We start from the raw sequence: 18,272 nt of genomic DNA on the forward strand, positions 1-18,272 counted from the left end.
GTACTTCCATTAAACACTTACAGAGGTGAAATTCAGTGCCAGACAGTGTGTTTTAATAAATAAGACTCTGCTGTCTGCTGGTAGAAAAATCTACACAGGAAATACTTGAAGTATGACATAGAAGGTGTCTTTAGTTGTCTAGCCCACATTAAACAGCCTGAAATAAAAACCTAAGCAGCATTTTAATGAGTAGAGTTCTGTTGCATGATGACGCTGTTTTGCAGTTGACATGTCCTGTAGTGCACTGAGACCCTTGCTAGCAAGATGCAAAAGCACATTTTAAGACACTGCAATACAATTCCTGATTTTATTGTGAAACATTGATAGATTTAAGACAAATTAAGAACTTCTGTATTACTGTAATGAAAAGAGCACCAGTTCTGAGGGAGCACACAGAGAACTGCAATATTTAGTGACATGGTCATTGTACACTTAACGGTATTTTATACCTAGATAACCTAGTAGTTGACTCTGTTGACAGATGCCATTCCCTTCCAATCAAACAGGATAGGCTTACAGTAGTTATATCCTACTGTGCTACATGTTCAGCAGTGCTAATTACATGCTTCTAATTCTGTTGAAAAATAAAATTGAATGTAACAAATCCCTGATGCAAGATACTTAGAGCACCTGCAGGAAAACATCCATGTAAACAGCAATACATGATACAGTACACTTTAAATAACAGATAAGACAAGTCCTATACCTTTTTGACAATATACTGAACAGCTTAATGCTGAAGCTAATAAACACAGTCAGAATCATAACACACACTTTCTTGATTTAAGACGCTCAGAATTAAGCCACATAATTTGGGAAGAAACTGTAAACATCATGCCTGCCTCACAACAGGTTGACAGTGTGTGATCTCAGTGAGAGCTGTTACAGCAGGATTAGAATCTACGCTAACTAGTCACACTCAATGCATGACAACTGTCACTGGCTGTGAGGATAGGAGTAAACGCACCAGTACAGGAATCTCTGACCAGCGTGGATTGTGGAGATACTGTTTGTATCTACTTTTTCAAGTATGTGAAGCACCTACTGTCATAAGATCATCAAAACTTCAATGTTTTGATCAGCTTATTGCTTTTACTTCATCTCTTCCTCACATGATACAAGAGGGAAAGAAGATGATGGTTAGGCACAAGCATGGACTATCACTTCTTTCTCAGTCAATAATATTGGCCAAAAACATGTATCGTTTAAGCGAGTTCTTCAGAAGAGAGCTGTAGTTTCTACAGCTCACTTATTCATGGAACAGCTGCCCTTACATTTAACTTAGTATTTTTTATGTTAGAGGAATAAGGAGAACGCCCTCTGAGGTCTTACAGATTGAAGAGCACCGTACATTTGAAACTGCTAACTTGCAAGCCTCTTTCACCCTGTGCTAACTGTATCCAATTTACACCACGTAGCTGTATGTGATTTTTACAGGGAATATGGTCTTCCAGTTCCCTGCAATGCAATCTGTTCAAAGGGGTTGTCTCCTGCTAAAGGTCAGGTGAAGAGAATAATCACAGAGGAATGACCGAGAGTTTAAATGCCACAGAATTCAGGAACCACTGTTGTTTGTTTTAGGTTTTTTTGGTTTGACTTTTTTAAAGGAATTTCAGGTCCTTACATTGGAATGTAAGGGGGAAAGAGATGGAGTGGTAGGGACACTTTACCCTAAGACAGCTCAGGTAGAACATTTAGGCCCTGTCCTGCGCAACACTAATTTTCCTCCCCAGTGTTGTGACTTGAGATGATGTCTCCACTCCCTTAATCCTGAATACAGTCCAATCACTAAATAGACAGAGCTCTCTTCCCACCCAGAAAATACTCAGTACTCACAGCTGCAGAACACAACTTTCTGCACTTTTTAAGAAGGTAAAAGGCAGACTTTAAAAAAGCACAATTTGCTTAACTGTGCATGATTAAAAACACCACTTCATGTAAGATAAGGGTACGCTTCCCATCTCCCCTTCCAGATATAAAAGGATTATGAGATATCCAAATATTCAGGCATCAGTAAAAAGTATGCTGCTGCTGTTAACCACTACATTACAATTTATGGAATAAAATTAACGCCCCAAAGAAATCTTCACAAATGAGAAAGCAAGTTGTCAAAAACCGCAAGAAATGGTATACATTAAATATAAAACTCATATACAAAAAAGGGCTAACTTTTTTAGAAAAAGTTTGGACAGTTCCTTAAAATTATCTAGTTCATTGATTTGAGCCTACCACACACTTACTTTGGACTATAATAAAATACCTAGGGGAGATAAAATACTATTAAAACGCTTCAGTTGGAGAACCGAGGTACCACTCTTGAGCACTGCATTAAAACTGCAGCATGTATGCATAGCCGAGAAGAAACAGCTCTCATGCGCTGCCTCCCTCTTCTTCCCGTATCATACCAGCACTGAACTCCGGAATCTGGTCTGCAAAGGACTGTGTCATCCATTGTCCATTAGGAACTTCGCCGAAGGATGACCCCTCACAGTACTGTGGATTGCCTGCTGCTAAAACAAATAAAAAATATAAAATACAGTTTTAAAAAAGGCAGTTAATACCACTAAGTATTTGTTCGTAAGTAATGGTTTACAGACTGAACACCCCAAGCACCGCACTTTACCAATTCCATTTGAAGAGAAATCGCACTGTTCACCTTCGTATGGTGGACGGTCACAGTAAGCTCCGCCATACGCTGCTTCATAACCTGGATCGTATTTTTCTTCTTTGACAGCCATCTTCTTAGCATCCTCTGCCAAAAGAGAAGACCTCAAATATTAATATTCAAAATAAAAATGATCGAAGAGCATTTCTATCAGAGAACTACATATTCCACAAGACAATCCCTGGTCCCCTTAGATAATTAAGACTGTATTAAGAAGAGAATGGAATCTGTAATCCTACACCACACGATTTAGAGAAGATGGCACGTTTCCCCCCATCCCCTTAAATTCCTTCTTTCTTTTTACTTGGGGAAACTGCTAGTTGTGTTGTACATTATGCTACATTTTTAATAAAGAATTAAAAAAATAATGACTATACCTTGTGCAAGTTGCAAGTCAAATGTGTACTGCACTTCCTGTACCTCTGTGTTTGGTGCGATGCCTTTCAGTTGATCCCGTAAATCCTTCAGCTTTATGTAATAGTGAACTTTATCTTGTGCACGAGGAAACTGAGCACATCTTGCACTGGATGATGGCATAACATAGCACAGCTTGAGACAAAGAGCAGGAAAATTAGCATTACTTGTCCCTGAGCTATGAGTTAATATTTAGTGCGTTGAGAAGAACTTTAACTGTTAAGCTCACTGTTTTAACCTTTTTACAAACTTCCACTCATGTCACGGGTGGTTGCGGAAAAGGATAAAAGGAGCCTTTCATTTTTCTTGCCCAGCTAGATGTCTTGTGCTGAAGAAAGGGGCCAATTACCAGCTGCTGGAGAGAGGACACTTTTAACCAGTTGTTCATGTGCTGGAGTAGTACCAGCATGTGTTACAAGAAGTCCAATTTCTAAGTGTACGCTGGAGAGTGGAGCACCGCCCAGAGCTCCCTGAGCAAGCGGAGCTCTGAGCCAGGAAGTCCACAGAGCAATACGTGACAGCATGCAAACAGCATGCAACTGCCGAGGGAGGCACCACAGGTTAACAGGCCTGGCTCCTTAGCCAAGGGCGCCTGCATCACCCTTGCCAGGGTCTGAAACTCCAGGGTTAGCGTGGCTGAAGCCGACTTAAGCATCTCTATCTCTGCCAACAGCTCTAACCAAAGACAAAGTCAGTTCAGGAAAAAAGAACTGCATCCAATACCTTTGCTACCATGCAGTATTTATGAATGAGTACTAGTAAAGAGGATTACTACTCTTTCTTGCAAATTACATGTACTGCAGCAGTCTTTAAGAGCTACTTAAGAAGCAAGCCCTTTATCACCAACGGTTCTTCAGGCTCTGATGGCAACACTTCACCTTTAGAGGACAGTTTAAATTGAGCTTAAACTTGCAGCACTAGTAATTTGGGACAGAAATAAAAAGCACCCCAACTTTTGAACTGACAAGGCAATGAAATTTGGCAATAAGCTACCATGGCAGGTAGTGTAACTGCCTTTGCCTGAACCTGTTTATAAGAACACATTAAAGAAACCTATTTCTGATGACACATAGCTGGTCTCTCGAGATGTTTTCCAGCCCTAGGTGTCTATGACTAATATACTTCATCAAACTATTTGCTTTATCTTAAGTGTCCAATTTAATTTCAAGCTGCCAATCAGCTTAAGAAGACCGAGTCTGATGGAAGGACTTGGGCATGCCTAGATCCAGTAACGCTGTAACCATAGTGCGTATGAGCACAGTGATGGGCTTGTTACTTTTCCTGCACTGTGACACTACCAGCACCATGGTCATGGTCGGTATCAAAATTCAGTCATACAAACATAAGGGAATTCGACACAGAGAACCAGATGAAAGTAGATGACACATGATAAAAGCATGTATGTTTTATTTATATTTTAGATAGTCTTCAGAGAATGCACTAACCTACTGACCATAATACATCTATAATGCAGCTCCTTCAGACTTGTAAACTTTTCTTGGGAAACTGTATCTGAAAATTGCACTATTCCCCTTTATTTAAGTAAAAGCCTTTCACGTCCCTTGCACTTTGGGCAAATGCTGATGTTACTGTAAGTGTGTGCAAGTCCTAAGAATTCCTTAGTTTTGAAATAACCAGAATGAACTGCCCTGTTTTCATTTCTCAGTCTCAATACTTACAGTTTCTGTATCTGGCACCTTGTGTGGCTGCAGTCCAAATTCCAGGTTCTTAACTTTTATTCCGAAAACTTCTTTACTAAAAATTTCATAAATACCTAAAATGAAAAGAAGATAGGATTAAGTGAACAACAACAACCAAAAAAAGCTGACAGAATGTATTAGTTTAAAGGTCAAGGTTCTCACATTTTCCATTGAAAGCCGCTATACGAGGTTTATACTTTTGTAACTTCTGCATCAGAATTCGCCCTCCTTCACGAAACTCTTTGCTAAAAGAGAAAGTACTCAAAATTGTAATCACAACTATTAATTCATTAACAAGCATTACATTCTCCCTTGTTATCCTACCTGGAGAGGTCTTTGCTTCCAGGTGTTGTCCTTTCAACCATGTTTGTAAATCCAATCCCATATTTATGTGGCAAGGTGTGGTCATCCATATGGTTCAGCTGTTCATTACTTAGACCAGACATGAACAGACACTTCCCTGTGAAGGAGGAAGATAAGCGTTTCCCTTTTTCTGAGGAAAAGAAAACAAAGCCAAAAAAACCCCTCGACTATCAGAGTACTGGAATGCTAAAGAAGAATCTATGTTAACAGAGCACCACTTAATTTGGGAAGACTATTGCGCTATCCGGAAAAGTTTAAACCAGGCAAAATTACTTAGTCTGCTGCAAGAGGTTAGAAAATCCCTAGTGAACAACAGGAATTCCTCGCCATGATCCTGTGTATGGAAACCAGTCTTTTATTCCAAAAGTTCAGCACAGAGCTTTAGATTTGCAGTTCACTTAAGCAGGAGTGAATGTGCTAAGTATGGATTTTGTGGGAAAGAATGTGGCAAGTACATGTCAGCTTTCCTTTACAACCCTGCCATCACTTCTTGCACTGGGCCTTTCCAACAGAACCTGCTGACACCTTACACTCATATTTAGCATAAAACAGTATAGTTTTGGTGATACGCACTGCCAATCTCTTAAACACAAATTAACCACAGCTAGCTCCTAATGATTCAGGAAGGTTACAGACACATGGATTTGTCAGAGCATGCATAGCTGGTCTGCTTCTTGGAAAAGAGGGCTATTAGTTGGGCTAGGCAGCTGAACACTAGAGAAATACCCAAGCCTGATTTACAAGTCTGCTGGACACCCAGAAGCATTTTGGCATGAGTATCACAGGGCTGCAAATGAGCCCACATGGAATGGAGCTCCCTACCACCACAGCTGGGATGGCTCCCAGTGCACAAAACAGAGAATTTCTGAGTTCAGGTATGATCTTTCTTTATGAGAACATACTGCAGAAAATGTTACTTAAAATGGAAAAATACCTATGAAAAAATATGTCTAGAGAATCAGGTACGCTAGATGCATATGCCTGCTGGGAAAGGACAATCGTTTTTGCTTTCTCATCAGTTAGAAAGCTTGTTTAGAAGAGATAAATAAATGTGAACAGAATAGGGCTTACTGAAATGCATTTTTGGGAAAATGCATGTATTTTTTATTTTATGTCAGAAGTTAATGCCTATTGACTTACCCTCGATAACTCAAGTACTAGAGGTTTAATCTTATTCTTTATGTTGCACACTAATACGCCAATAAGTTATTTGGCAATACTGCATTCACATGACAATTCTAAACCTGCACTGAAAATTACTTTTTATGTACAGTATTTAACAGAAGTAGTTATGGGATTTAAGTCACTCTTGGACGGTTAAAAGCAAAATCCCTCTGCATCCAAAAAAAGAAAAGCAAAAACCAAACCCCAAACCACTTTAATTAGAATGCCACAAGTTCTAACAAAGTTCTGCAAATTCTGTAAGAAGAAAGGAAAACTAAACGTACAAAAATGGTTTCCAGGTCCAGGGTAATGATGTCCTTTGTAAGCTGCCATCAAGCCAGGGTTTATGCCAATCTACAAAGATACCAGTTCATTTTAACGATAAGAACATGGCTTGCTAGTCAGGAATTTAATCAAGTTACAATAAGGATGTTTATTCAATTCTCTTTAAGTTACTGTCAATAAACAAAACTGTTAATGGTACCTTCCATCATTATTTTTTTAAAAATGAAAATTTTACAGCAGCATCTCATTTGGATGCACAATGTCAGAAGATCAGCTCACTGTGTGTTCCAAGCCACTGATGTAGTGCTTCCAGTAAATAAAGTGTCAAGTAACGGTCTTTCATGACTATGTGCTGCTATATGTAAGCCTTAGACTTCTCAGAAATTAGAGCTATGTTACTGTCATTTTTAACAGAAAATGCAAAGCAGCTCAACACACAGGAAAGAGTTTATATACTTTATCTTGCAAGATCTTGCCATATAAGCAATACAGATAAGTAAGCAGAAAGAATGTAAATCATAACCAGCGAGTACAGACTATTCACTTTTGTACCTAATCTTGTAACTGCGAGTTACTTACAATTACAATGTCCAGATCAAAAGTCAAAATATCAGGTAAAGTCTTGGTCAGAAGTTCGGCTTCAGATACACCATTAAAGCGGTCCACTTTTCTTTTGACTTTAAAAGAATCTGTGATCTTTTCTTGCTTGCCTTTTGACTTGGCTGTTTTTTCCTTTTTAGCAGGAGGCTTTTTGGGTTGCTTTGGCTCAGCTGCTTTGGCTTTTCTTTTCCTTCCTCCTTTTTTAACTTCTGAAACACACAGCAAATATCCTTTTTTTACACTTCTAATATTGAAGTGTGGATATTTCAAAAACACTGAGCTACATGTATGGATACAAAAAGAAATCAGACAGATAAATTCACCTTCAAATTTCATTAATTTAAACAATTAATAAATAAAATTTTAAAAAAAATTTCAGGCTCAACAGAGCTAGCTTGGGTGTTTCTGTACCACAGACACACACAGACTGCTCACAGACAACTACGCTGACTTAGGATACAAAGAACAACCTCATGACTAAGTTAGGCTGTTTACATGCTACATGCAAGATTCCTTTGGAAACAGTTTAATTTATTTTGGAGAATATGCCAGAACATCAAAGCTCAGGTTCCAAGGAATGCAACAGTAAGTTTAAGTCTACTATTCATACTTCAGCGTCTAAATATGAAGGTTGATTGTTACAGATTATGTAACATACTGAAGAAACCAAAGAGCATGTCAAAAGCAAATGGTCTCAAGCATTACCTAGTGTAAGGTGTAAACTTGTCAGGGACACAAACACATCGCTGAATGCTACATAAGCTATTCACAATTTACTTTTAACAGAATAGATACTGTCCAGTGTGTCATATAGTAAAGTAATGAGACCTTTAGGATCTCAATTTGAATGAGTGACACCAAACATTAATTTTTATTTACAAAATGCAAACATGAAGTAGTAACCATTCCCCTCCCTCATCTACTGGCCCTTAAAGCTCAGAGATCCAAGCAGCTGGTCATGACACAATCACCCAGAGATTGCTCTCTATCCTTGTTCATTAATAACATCAAGCTGCAGAACACAACTTGAAAAATATGAAAACACATTTGGCAGCAATCAGCAAACAGCCAAAGTATTATTTTAAAATTGAGAGTTCATCTTATTTTCAAAATTCCCAGATGAAGATCTCCCTCAGTAAGGAATAAATATGGTGGATACTAGGGCACTGCCTTAAGTCTGCAAACTGGTTTTGGGCTGTTCTTGTAAGAAAGCTGAGTGCAAACAAAAAGGAGGACAAAAGTCATGTGAAATTCCCACTGCATCACTGGAGCAACTGCCCAGGAAAGCTGTAAGTAACAGTCAGTACTCCAGCTAAAGTCTAGTTATAACAAAGGAGAGAGTAAAAGAGCACAGATTTGTTGAGGCACATAAGCAGTTTTTCCTTCCTACCCCTTGAAGAGTTAGGAGGTTTTTCGTGTGATGGCACAATGCCACAGATACTGTGACTGCTTTGAGTTGGATGTATTTCAAATGAAGCAGGATAACGTTCTCCTAACTCCCATGCTGATCAGGTACCTACCAACCTGACACTGTCATGAAAGATGACAAACGCCAGGGCAGTGTTTCAGAGCATAATCCTAGAAATTTTACTTTTTTCATTACAGCAGGTAGCTGGACTCCAATGTTTGCCTTTCATATATGCTCCTGCACGTATCACAGGTATTCCGTAAATCTTCAAGCCTTGCCTTTGAAGGCCTTACTCAACTTCCAGGTCTTGCAAAAATATTTCGGAACAGCTTCATAACAGAAGATTATGGTTGTGCAAAAACAGCTGAATGTGCAGTCAAACAGCATGCTCATGGTGATATCATGCAATCCAATAAGAAAGCTGCAAAAGAAGCCTAACTGCACAGCACTTAAAATGCATCCTAACTGTAGCAAACAATACTGCAAATGAATTGAGCAGTCACAACTATTTTAAACTGGAGGTTTTCTTCCTGTGATTTCATCTGGCCATGCATTACAACTAAAAAAAGAAAGGGAAAAAAAAAAAGGAAGCTTATCAGAGAATGCACTTAAACAAACAATGCCACTGCATGAACTGGCTGATAGGTTACCTCAATACAGAGAGCTCCAACCTCTATCTAAATATTAAAAGCAAGACAAAACTCAGTGTGTGAATATTTGCTATAGAATCAGAATAAGTGTGGCAGAGATTACTGCTTATGTGGTAACGAGCAGAGTAACAGAACAAGGAATCTTTCCTTGGCATGGTTACTACAAAGCCTGTGTACAAAATCTTAGTGGGAAAAAAGAAAGGCAATGCACAAATGCATTAAGTACAAAACTTGTGTCACATACAGGACACTTTCCAGCACTGTATTTGTTTAAGTAAGCCTTGCTAACACCAAACAATCCTTAGTATATAAAAAGCAATTAGCTATCTGTGATTACTACAACACACTAAACCACCATTTAAACAAAAATAATTCAAGCAAATAGTATTATACTGTACTTCTCTTGCAGAAGTAAAAAAAATTGGAATTTGAGACTTTGAAAAGAAAGCTTCTCTGAAATAGTATTAAAGCCCATTAAATCTGCTAAAAATAATACATTCATCTATTGAAACAAAAATCTGCTTTTCCTGGAACGTGGTAATTCTGTGAGACTGAACAATGTGAATACTATCACCTGGATTTACTGATCTTTTTAACTGTCTAGTAAAAAATGTTACTTAAAAAGAATACAAGTAATTAATACTTCCTCAGGGAGCATCAAGAAAAGGAAATCTAGTATGTCCAAAGAAACAGTATGTCTGAAGACCAGTAACTTCCACACACCCCCAACTGATTACTAACGTTTTAGCTCACTTAGCACAGCCCAGTCAAACTACCTTTTGGAGGCTCCTGAGCAATGTTCAGCTCCGGAATGCCCTCTAGAGTTGGCTGCTCACTCATGATTTCCACGTTCGGCGCTGCAGTCATCATCTGATGGAAAGGGAACGTGTAAAATGCTTGAGCTTGCTGAAGATACAAGTAGTATCTTAGAAAGGGAGGGAAAAAAAAAAAAAAGACGTAATTTATCAAAAATTTAGAAATTTAATGATGTACCAAGTAGGCTGTAAACATCAATCTTTATCAAAGCTGGCATCTACCGCACTTACATTCTCCGACGACTCTATTAACAAGGCAGTAAGTTATTCAAATCCACTAAACAATCTGACTGCTTAGCTGGTATCAGGTGATGTTAAACCCAACACTAACAGCACAGTTCTCTCGTGATTATTATAACGTGGACAAACCACAACGTTTGTAAGTGAAGCGTAAAGCTTTTCCCTTTTTTTCTGTAAAAAATCTCTGTAGCACACATTATCAAGGCAAACTGTCTATCAAACATACCAACACAACACAAGCGAGTTAAAACTCTTTGGACTTCAAGTTTCCCGAGTTTTAGATTTTCTCAATGTGACATCAATTACTTTATCTGATATGATACAGAATGGATGAATCATTCTGGGCTACAAAGCATTATGAATACACACAGCATTAGTTACTATGCAGATTATTAAACAGCTTTAACATTGTGTGGCAGATGTTGCCCAGTTATCACACACTGGATCCCAACACAAATACCACGCTTATGCTACACGTAAGTGCTCCCACACAGATTCAGTCTCTTTCCACCCACAAATACATTTTCCCATATACAGCTCTTTTGCTCCACACATGGATTAGTCATATACAGCTCTCATACCCCAGCACAAACTTCTACGTCATACTGTCATTCCCTTCTACCTACGCAGCCACTTTCTTGTCCACAGATTCTACTGCCATACAAATACACAGAAAAGATTGAATGAATAGTAAATTTTCAGGCAATAATTTTACCATCTCAAAGTTATTCATAAAAACACCAAATAATTTTTACATATATAGAAATCTGGCCAGGACTGGCTATTTGGCCAAGAAGGCCAACATCATCCTGGCTTGTATTTGAACTAGCATGACCAGCAGCACAAGGGAAGTGATCGCCTCCCTGTACTCAGTACTGGTGAGGCTGCATCTTGAATACTGTGTTCAGTTTGGGGCCACTCGCTACAAGGGCACTGGGGTGCTGAAGCATGCCCAGAGAAGGGCAACAAAGCTGGTGAATTGTCTAGAAGGTTACAAGGAGTGGCTGAGGGAAACGGAGTTGTTTAGCCTAGAGAAAAGGGGGCTGAGGGAAGATCTTATTGCTCTCTACAACTGAAAGGAGGCTGTAGAGAGGTGGGCATCAGTCTCTTCTTCCGAGGAAATTGCCTCAAGTTACATGGGGGGAGTTTTACATTGGATATTAGGAAAAATTTCTTCACTGAACGGTTGTCAAGCACTGGAACAGGCTGCCCAGGGAAGTGGTTGAGTCACCATCCCTGGAGGTATTTAAGACACATATAGATGTGGCACTTAGGGACATGGTTTAGTGGTGGACTTGGCAGTGCTAGGTTAATGGTTGGCCTCAATGATCTTAAAGGTCTTTTAAAACCTAAATGATTCTGTGATTCTAAATATCTCAAAAGAAGGGACCACTCCATCACATAATGGGTATTTAGGAATCCTACTGCAAATCAGATTTATGCCAGAACAGCCCATAGTCTTGTGATCAGGCAGCTGATTTTAAACCAAATACCTGCCCTGACTCAAGGAGAATAAACTTGAACATAGCTCTGTCAGATTCCTGTGGAAGTTGCCTAACCAAGTTATTGGAGATTTTCAGTGTAAATACCTCACCTCCACCTGCTGGAAGAGTTTTTTATAGGAAATATTTGTACAGTTACTGAACTAACCAAAACTGGTCTTCAGATGTGTATTGGGAAACAACTGAGACACGTAGAATCCAGTTCATAATGTAATAAACACTTAATCACACAGAGTGCAAGAACAGAGCGGTGGAGATGCAGAAGCATCTAATCCAAGACCAAATGTCCTCTTGTAATTCATGCCGTGCCTTCTTATTTTATGCGCATATAAAGTCTCTCTCTTGTAAAGGGGAAAAAATTCCCTTAGAGGAAAATTTGCACCGTATCATGCACATAGTCCTCTAACCACATGGTAATGAAAGAGTTTTTATCCCTACTTCTAAGCTTCATATAATTTTTTTTAGGTAATTTTTCTTGCATGTGTTCAGAAACACCATCTTTTGTTATAGAGGTATGTATTACAGGACATTTAAATAAATACTTTCAGTTCTATGAGAAAAAGGTAGTGATTTAACCCCCTCCTCTTCAGTTCATGCTAAAAGTAAAAAAAAAATAAAAATAAAAGAGAGAAAAAGATACATCCATTGGAACAAAACCTAGTAATTAATTTTCAAACCCACCCCTACACACACCCCCCTACACGCAGCGAGTCCCGCTCACGCTGCAGCCCCCACAAACGCAGACGCCCCCTACCCAGGGCCGCCGGCCCCTGCCACAGCCCGGCGCGCAGCGGCCCCCGCACCGCACCGCACCGCCGGCCGCCCGCCAACCTCCCCCGCGGGCCCGGCACCGCCTGCCCGCCCTTCTCCCGCCCCCACGCAGCCCCGCGCCCCCCCACGCAGAGCCCGGGAGCCCCCCCGGGACACGCAAACGCGGCACCGCGCCCCCCCAGGAGGGCCGCCCCCCAGCCCTGGGCCCACCTCGCCGCGCCCGCGCCCCCCGCCCCAAGCCGGGAGCGCCTCCCCTCCCGCTCCGCGCCCAGGGCGGGTCGGGGCAGGGCGGGGGGGGGGGGGGGGGGAGCGGCCCGGCCGCCACAGTCCGGCCCCGGCTCCCCGCAGCCGCGGGAGGAGGAGGAGAGGGACAACAGCGATCCCCAACGCGAGGCCTGAGCGCGGCCCGGGGCCCCTGCCGATACCTGCCCAACTCCTCGGCCTCCATGCCCGGGCGCGGGGCCTGCCGGCGCCGACCGGGCTATTGTCACCGCCCGAGCCGGCCGCCCCCCGCCACCCCCCTCCCCCCGCGCCTCAGCGCCCCAACCGACCTGCCGGGCAGCCCCGCGTCACGTGAACGGCGCCGGCCAATGGGAGCGCGCAGCCGGGCCCGGCCCGGCGAGGGCGGGGCGCCGGGAGGGGGCGGGGCGTCGCGGGGGCGGCTCCCCACGGCCTCGCCCGCAGCCCCGGGCCAGACGCAGGCGCAGAAGCGGGGCAGCTCCGCTGCGCCCGGCGGCCCGCGGGCCTCAGGCCGTGCGCCGCGACTCGTTCCTGGTCATCCGCGGCAGGGTGCTCCGCCGCAGGGGACGGGCCCCGCCCCTTCCCCCCGCCCCCCGCCGCCATGCTGCGGCCGCCCGGCAGGCGGAGGGGATGACGCACGTCCGGCGCATTACGTCACGGGGCGGGGCGCCCCGCCTGCAGCCATGCCTGCCGGCGTGCCTTGGCCCACCTACCTGAAGACGCTGGCGGCCAGCTTGCTGGCCATGTTCGCCGGTGCCGAGGTCGTGCACAGGTACTACCGGCCCGACCTGGTAAGTGCTCGGGGGTGCCGGCCGCTGGTTATGCGGCGGAGCCTGGCAGCGTGTCCGAGGGAGGGAGGGAGGGAGGGTCGGTCTGTCTCCTGGGGCGGTTTTGTGTGGAAGGGGCTCAGGCCTGAGGGACAACATGACCACCCCTGAGGAGGCGGCGGGCAGGTGGCCGGGTCGTCTCTTGGGAGCTCCCTTCAGGTTGGCGACGTGGTACCGCAACCAGAACCCAGCGCAAGCCTCGTCAGGCGGGGCTGCTGCTGCGGGAGTGTGCAGAAGCGGTGAGGAGGGGCTGTACTAGGTTTAAATAGACCTTTTCTCCTCCATGACCAAATGTCTATGGTAGAAATAATGACAGACTGAGAGTCAAGACCATCGAAATCACGGTCGCAGAGAACTAGGCTCCCGCTGAGACCGTCCGCAGGGGATATGAGTGGCTGACCGGGTCTCTTGGAGGCCTTCTAGCTTGTGAGCCTTATCTCATCCTCCTGCTCTTGTATGCTTTTTGGGTTTTTAAAAAACACGGTGCTGTTTTCAAATCGGAAATAAGTTAAAAAAATTACTGTGCTTGAGCTGTCATGTCAAAATTTAAGCAGTGAGGCTTAAGTCGTTGATAAGAACATAAGCGGCAAGTGTAAGAATTTATGTCTTTTAATAGTCTGTACTGTAGTCTTCATTACAGGCAAATAGGCATATTTGTTGAGAGTGATCTAATGATCTACACTTCTGTAAACTGGCATGAATTTTGAGGAGGTACGGTTCTCAAAATGTCATTTGGTATCTTTCCCTTTTTTAAACTTCATCTCCAGTTTTGCTGCCTAATTTCTAAAACAAAGGTAGAAACAGTGCAACTTTTTCTTCTGTCACCAAGAGAAAAAATTACATGTGTAAGCTTCAGCTGTACTAGACATCTTAACAAAATTTACTTTCTTAAATAGCAAAAAGAAGTTTTGTTCCTTGAAAACACTATCCGTTCTTCCTTTTCCCTTTTTTTCAAATCTCATTTTGCTATTTTAAAAGAAAAGTCAAATTACAAGAAGTTAATAGGTTAATTTTTAAGATACTTCATGTGTAACAATTATACTCTGCTCAAAAAAGAGGGTGGTATAGTCACAATTTAGCTATAATGCTGTCTCTTGCAGAGAATGCCAGTTTCCTGTTTTGGGAGCTTACTTTTTCTTCTGCCACAACACTGATGTCTTTCTCTACTTTTCACAGAGTATACCTGAAATACCTCCTAAGCCTGGAGAACTGAAAACAGAACTATTGGGTCTAAAAGCAAGATCAAGCAAAGTTCAGACTTCAGAACAGTGACCACAATTTACTTACATTGTGAAAACTGGAACTGATAAAATACTTTTTCAGCTGTCTCGACTGCAGAAATCTTTATGTGAAATACTGTACTCCCTTAATACTTTTTTTGTTGTTTCCTTTAAGCAGTTACAGACAGCATCAAAAATAAATGTATGATGAATACAATTAAAAGTCCAATTTTTTGCGTGCCAAAATGCTTATGATTTCTTTAATCTTCACTGCTGTATAAGTTCCCTTCAGAATAAAAGATGTAAACTCACATTGTTGAGTCTGATAGAATTTGAAACGCTTCAGCTGATTAACAAGTATAGGAAGTTAGCATACTGACAGGTCACTAGCCTTAGTAAGTTTACCTGTTCATCTGTAGAACTCTGCTTGCCCGTTGGCATTTCCCACCTTTTTAAACTTTAACTCAGTATTACTGGACACAACCCAGAACATGATACAGCTGGCGATGGCATCTATAAATAGGAAAGATTCTTTATTGCAGGACTTCTTGCAATGGACTAGTACTGGCTAACACTGACTTTCTGTGTGTGTTTGTCTGTATTACTGACAGGGAGCCTACTTTGGCCCACTGTAAGGCTGGAAAGGATCTTACAGCTTGGTTGTATTCGTTAAAAGGGGGCAAATATGTACAGATTACACTGAAGTTATGTATGTTTGTACTCCATTTGGGTATCTTCTGTTTACAGCTGATTTGATAGCTATAAATATACAAAACTCTGAAATAAAAGGTTTACCTTTCAGTCCTGAAATAGGATCACCACGAAACACCCACATGCGGAACTCGAGGAAGTCAACATCCTACAAAGATGGTGCAGCCACCCATTTTTGAATGGTATGTGGTAGAGCTTGTGAAGGTGGGGGGGGTACTGTCCCTTGAGAAGGGCACCAAGGCAAGGCAGAAGCTTCATCCTCAAGTCTCACTCAGGTTTGACTCAGGTAAGAAAACCTCAATCTGACAGATTACCCATTATGGAAACAGAAAAGCTCCCCAATCCCTACTAGTAAAGTACTTGGAGCTCTTGTAGCACAGGGATCCAGAAATGATCACTGGAAGTGCTACTTGTGCATCTGGTCCAGCTGTGAAGCTGTTACTTATATTTGCGTAAGTTGGGAGCCATTTCTCTAGGAAGAAAGGTTTATAGCTCCTGTGCATGTGCCTCTGCTCTCAGAGCCTGGCTGATCTAGAACAGCAGGTGAGATGAGATCCTTTCACGCGCCCGTGCAACTGTTCAGGCTGCAGCCCCGTACTTAGTACTGCCAGGTGACAGGCTCTGCCTCACAACTTTACCAATGGCAGCAGCCGGTGATAGAAGGGCCTCAAGTCAATCTTGGATGTTGATGTTAAGCCCAAATTAAACCAATCAATGAGAACATCTTACTAGGTCCAGTTCTAATGAACTACTTTTTCCTTCACTGTACATAAACAAGAGCGGACATTGACAGCCTCCCATCTCGGCATGAGATAAACTGAGCAACTGGGTGCATCTATTTCCCCCCAGCCTTTTCTATCACAGAGGGACCTGTTACTAGTTGTGACTATTTAGGAGTAGCAAAGCTGACCACACACCAGGTTTTAACAGCAGAAGTGACACCCCCAGAATCAGCATGACCGCAGCACTGAAAGAAATAAGATTCAGCTGACTAGCAGATACATCTTTCAGCATTAACACTATCTTGCTTCACAGAGCTGGCACAATCCTGCCTGCCTCCCTGCCCCCCCCCCCCCCCCCCCCCCAAAAAAAAAAAAAGGCAAGTTTACAACTACATTTTGTGGTTATTAATAGCAAACACTTGTCACTCCAGGGTAGAGAGCAGCTGGACCACAGCTATGCTGCACATGATAGCCTCAGCTGAGGAAGATGAAGCAGCACAAAGCATGACTCTCAAGCATACTCTATTATATTTCCAAAATTGAATCAGATGTCATCCTAAAACCAAGGCACTGAGAATTTCAGCTATGTAACAGAGCAAAAGTTGCTTAAATCCCCAAGTAATTAAAGGATTAAGCATACTGTAGCAAGCAATCCTACACTTCAAATACTCCTCCTCTCTTTGGTTTACGAGTGCTTTTGCAGCTAATGTGAGCCATGTTTGTGTTGATGATGTACTCATAAGCGTATCACTAGAAGTGAATCTTTAGGAAGTATTACATCCAAACCTCAGCAGCAGTTGATTGGTACAGAGCACAAAGTCTGCACTACTATAGTAAGAAGAATCTGTACACCTGCTCTATTCAGTAACTTACTAACAGAGGACTGCTATTAAAGCTGGTATTACTAGCTGCTGAGCCACACTCCAGGGTTAGACCACTCGGCATGCTCTAGCAACAGAAGTTTCTTACTGTGGATCTAAAATACTACTACAATGAACAAAAACCAAAACCAACCCCCAAACTCCCTAAAAACCCCCACAACTAAGCTCCCATTCCCTGAAGTCTCAAACAGCATACCTCAATAAAACCAACATATTTGCAGAAACCCTAACACATTAACCACACTGATACACGGCATTTGTATTTATTGCATGAAAACGCTACTTGGGCAACATAAAAGCAGCCTAGAAGTAGTAAATGGAAAGCATGTTCTTCAGGTGAGTGCTTATTGCCCTCACCTAATAGAAAAGTTTATTCTGCTTCAGACTGCAGAACCTCAAATTTCTCAAAAGCTGTGTTCACAAAACAGGAGTGGTTCTTAAATAAAAGTTGCTGTATAGAAGTACTACTCCTATGTACTTCTTCCACAGAGGAAGGCAAAGAAAATCCAGCAAAACCAACTTCAGTGAAACACTTTATACCAGCCCCGTGAAGATGTTTCAAAGTAGAGGCACAAATGAGAAAACATAGTGTAGTCCTTCACCCAAACTCCACACAAAGCTAACAACAACAAATAGGACAAAAAGCAGCACCTCCAGTTCAAGCTGTCTACATTACAATTTGGTGTCAACACATTTAGTTGTTTAGCACCTACTGCGCTTTGCCATACTAGAAACACAGAACAGAAGTGAAAGTTTAGGAACGGCATTAAGAAGCAAGTGTAAAAGGTAAGAGCTTGCACCTTTAAAAAAGGCAAACCTGCAGAAAGCAGGACTGCTGTAGATGTACAAGTCAAAGCCAGTAAGCCACTTCCAACTGTTGCAGACTTATTTACTGAGGGTTTTTTTTTTCTGCTGCAAAAACTACCACTGCCTATTCCATACAGTAGAGTCAAGTCACAGTGTAAGCTGGCAGGACTTCAGGTCTGATGCCATTTCTAAATGCCCTATCTCTTCAAGACAGCACTAGATATATAACTTCTTGAATGCTTATTTCAAGTAGTCCAGGTCTCAGATAGCAGTGGATTTTGGCTGCA

At 42.2% G+C, this 18,272-nt stretch overlaps 2 protein-coding genes across 5 annotated transcripts; one reads left to right on the plus strand and one right to left on the minus strand.

The window, feature by feature from the left end:
• Positions 1-293: 293 nt before the first annotated feature.
• TDG (thymine DNA glycosylase) lies at positions 294-13,118 on the minus strand. 4 transcript variants are annotated; one of them, XM_055808860.1, is made up of 10 exons: positions 13,003-13,118; positions 10,026-10,174; positions 7,171-7,400; positions 6,591-6,660; positions 5,104-5,239; positions 4,942-5,024; positions 4,759-4,853; positions 3,043-3,214; positions 2,657-2,752; positions 294-2,507 (listed from the first exon to the last, which is right to left on the minus strand). In XM_055808860.1, the coding sequence occupies exons 1-10, from the start codon at positions 13,023-13,025 to the stop codon at positions 2,371-2,373; spliced, it is 1,191 nt and encodes a 396-aa protein (XP_055664835.1). In that variant the 5' UTR covers positions 13,026-13,118; the 3' UTR covers positions 294-2,370. The 4 variants fall into 4 exon arrangements, with proteins under 4 accessions (XP_055664835.1, XP_055664834.1, XP_055664833.1 ...); XM_055808859.1 differs by having other exon boundaries at positions 294-2,510; XM_055808858.1 differs by having other exon boundaries at positions 2,624-2,752.
• Positions 13,119-13,254: 136 nt separating this feature from the next.
• On the plus strand, positions 13,255-15,175 carry LOC129784790 (ubiquinol-cytochrome-c reductase complex assembly factor 6). Its single transcript, XM_055808867.1, has 2 exons — positions 13,255-13,608; positions 14,821-15,175. Exons 1-2 carry the CDS (start codon positions 13,501-13,503, stop codon positions 14,914-14,916), a joined length of 204 nt encoding a protein of 67 aa, XP_055664842.1. The 5' UTR covers positions 13,255-13,500; the 3' UTR covers positions 14,917-15,175.
• Positions 15,176-18,272: the final 3,097 nt, after the last annotated feature.

Source organism: Falco peregrinus, chromosome 6 (assembly GCF_023634155.1).
Source record: "Falco peregrinus isolate bFalPer1 chromosome 6, bFalPer1.pri, whole genome shotgun sequence".
Taxonomy (NCBI): Eukaryota; Metazoa; Chordata; class Aves; order Falconiformes; family Falconidae; genus Falco; species Falco peregrinus.

Coding starts and splice junctions, on each gene's coding strand:
- TDG (XM_055808857.1), bottom strand. CDS start 13,025: ATGGAGGCCGAGGAGTTGGGCAG. Junction 10,175..13,002: donor GAGGCCGAGGAGTTGGGCAG/GTATCGGCAGGG, acceptor TCCCTTTCTAAG/ATACTACTTGTATCTTCAGC. Junction 4,854..4,941: donor AGCGGCTTTCAATGGAAAAT/GTGAGAACCTTG, acceptor TTTTCATTTTAG/GTATTTATGAAATTTTTAGT.
- LOC129784790 (XM_055808867.1), top strand. CDS start 13,501: ATGCCTGCCGGCGTGCCTTGGCCCACCTACCTGAAGACGCTGGCGGCC. Junction 13,609..14,820: donor GGTACTACCGGCCCGACCTG/GTAAGTGCTCGG, acceptor TACTTTTCACAG/AGTATACCTGAAATACCTCC.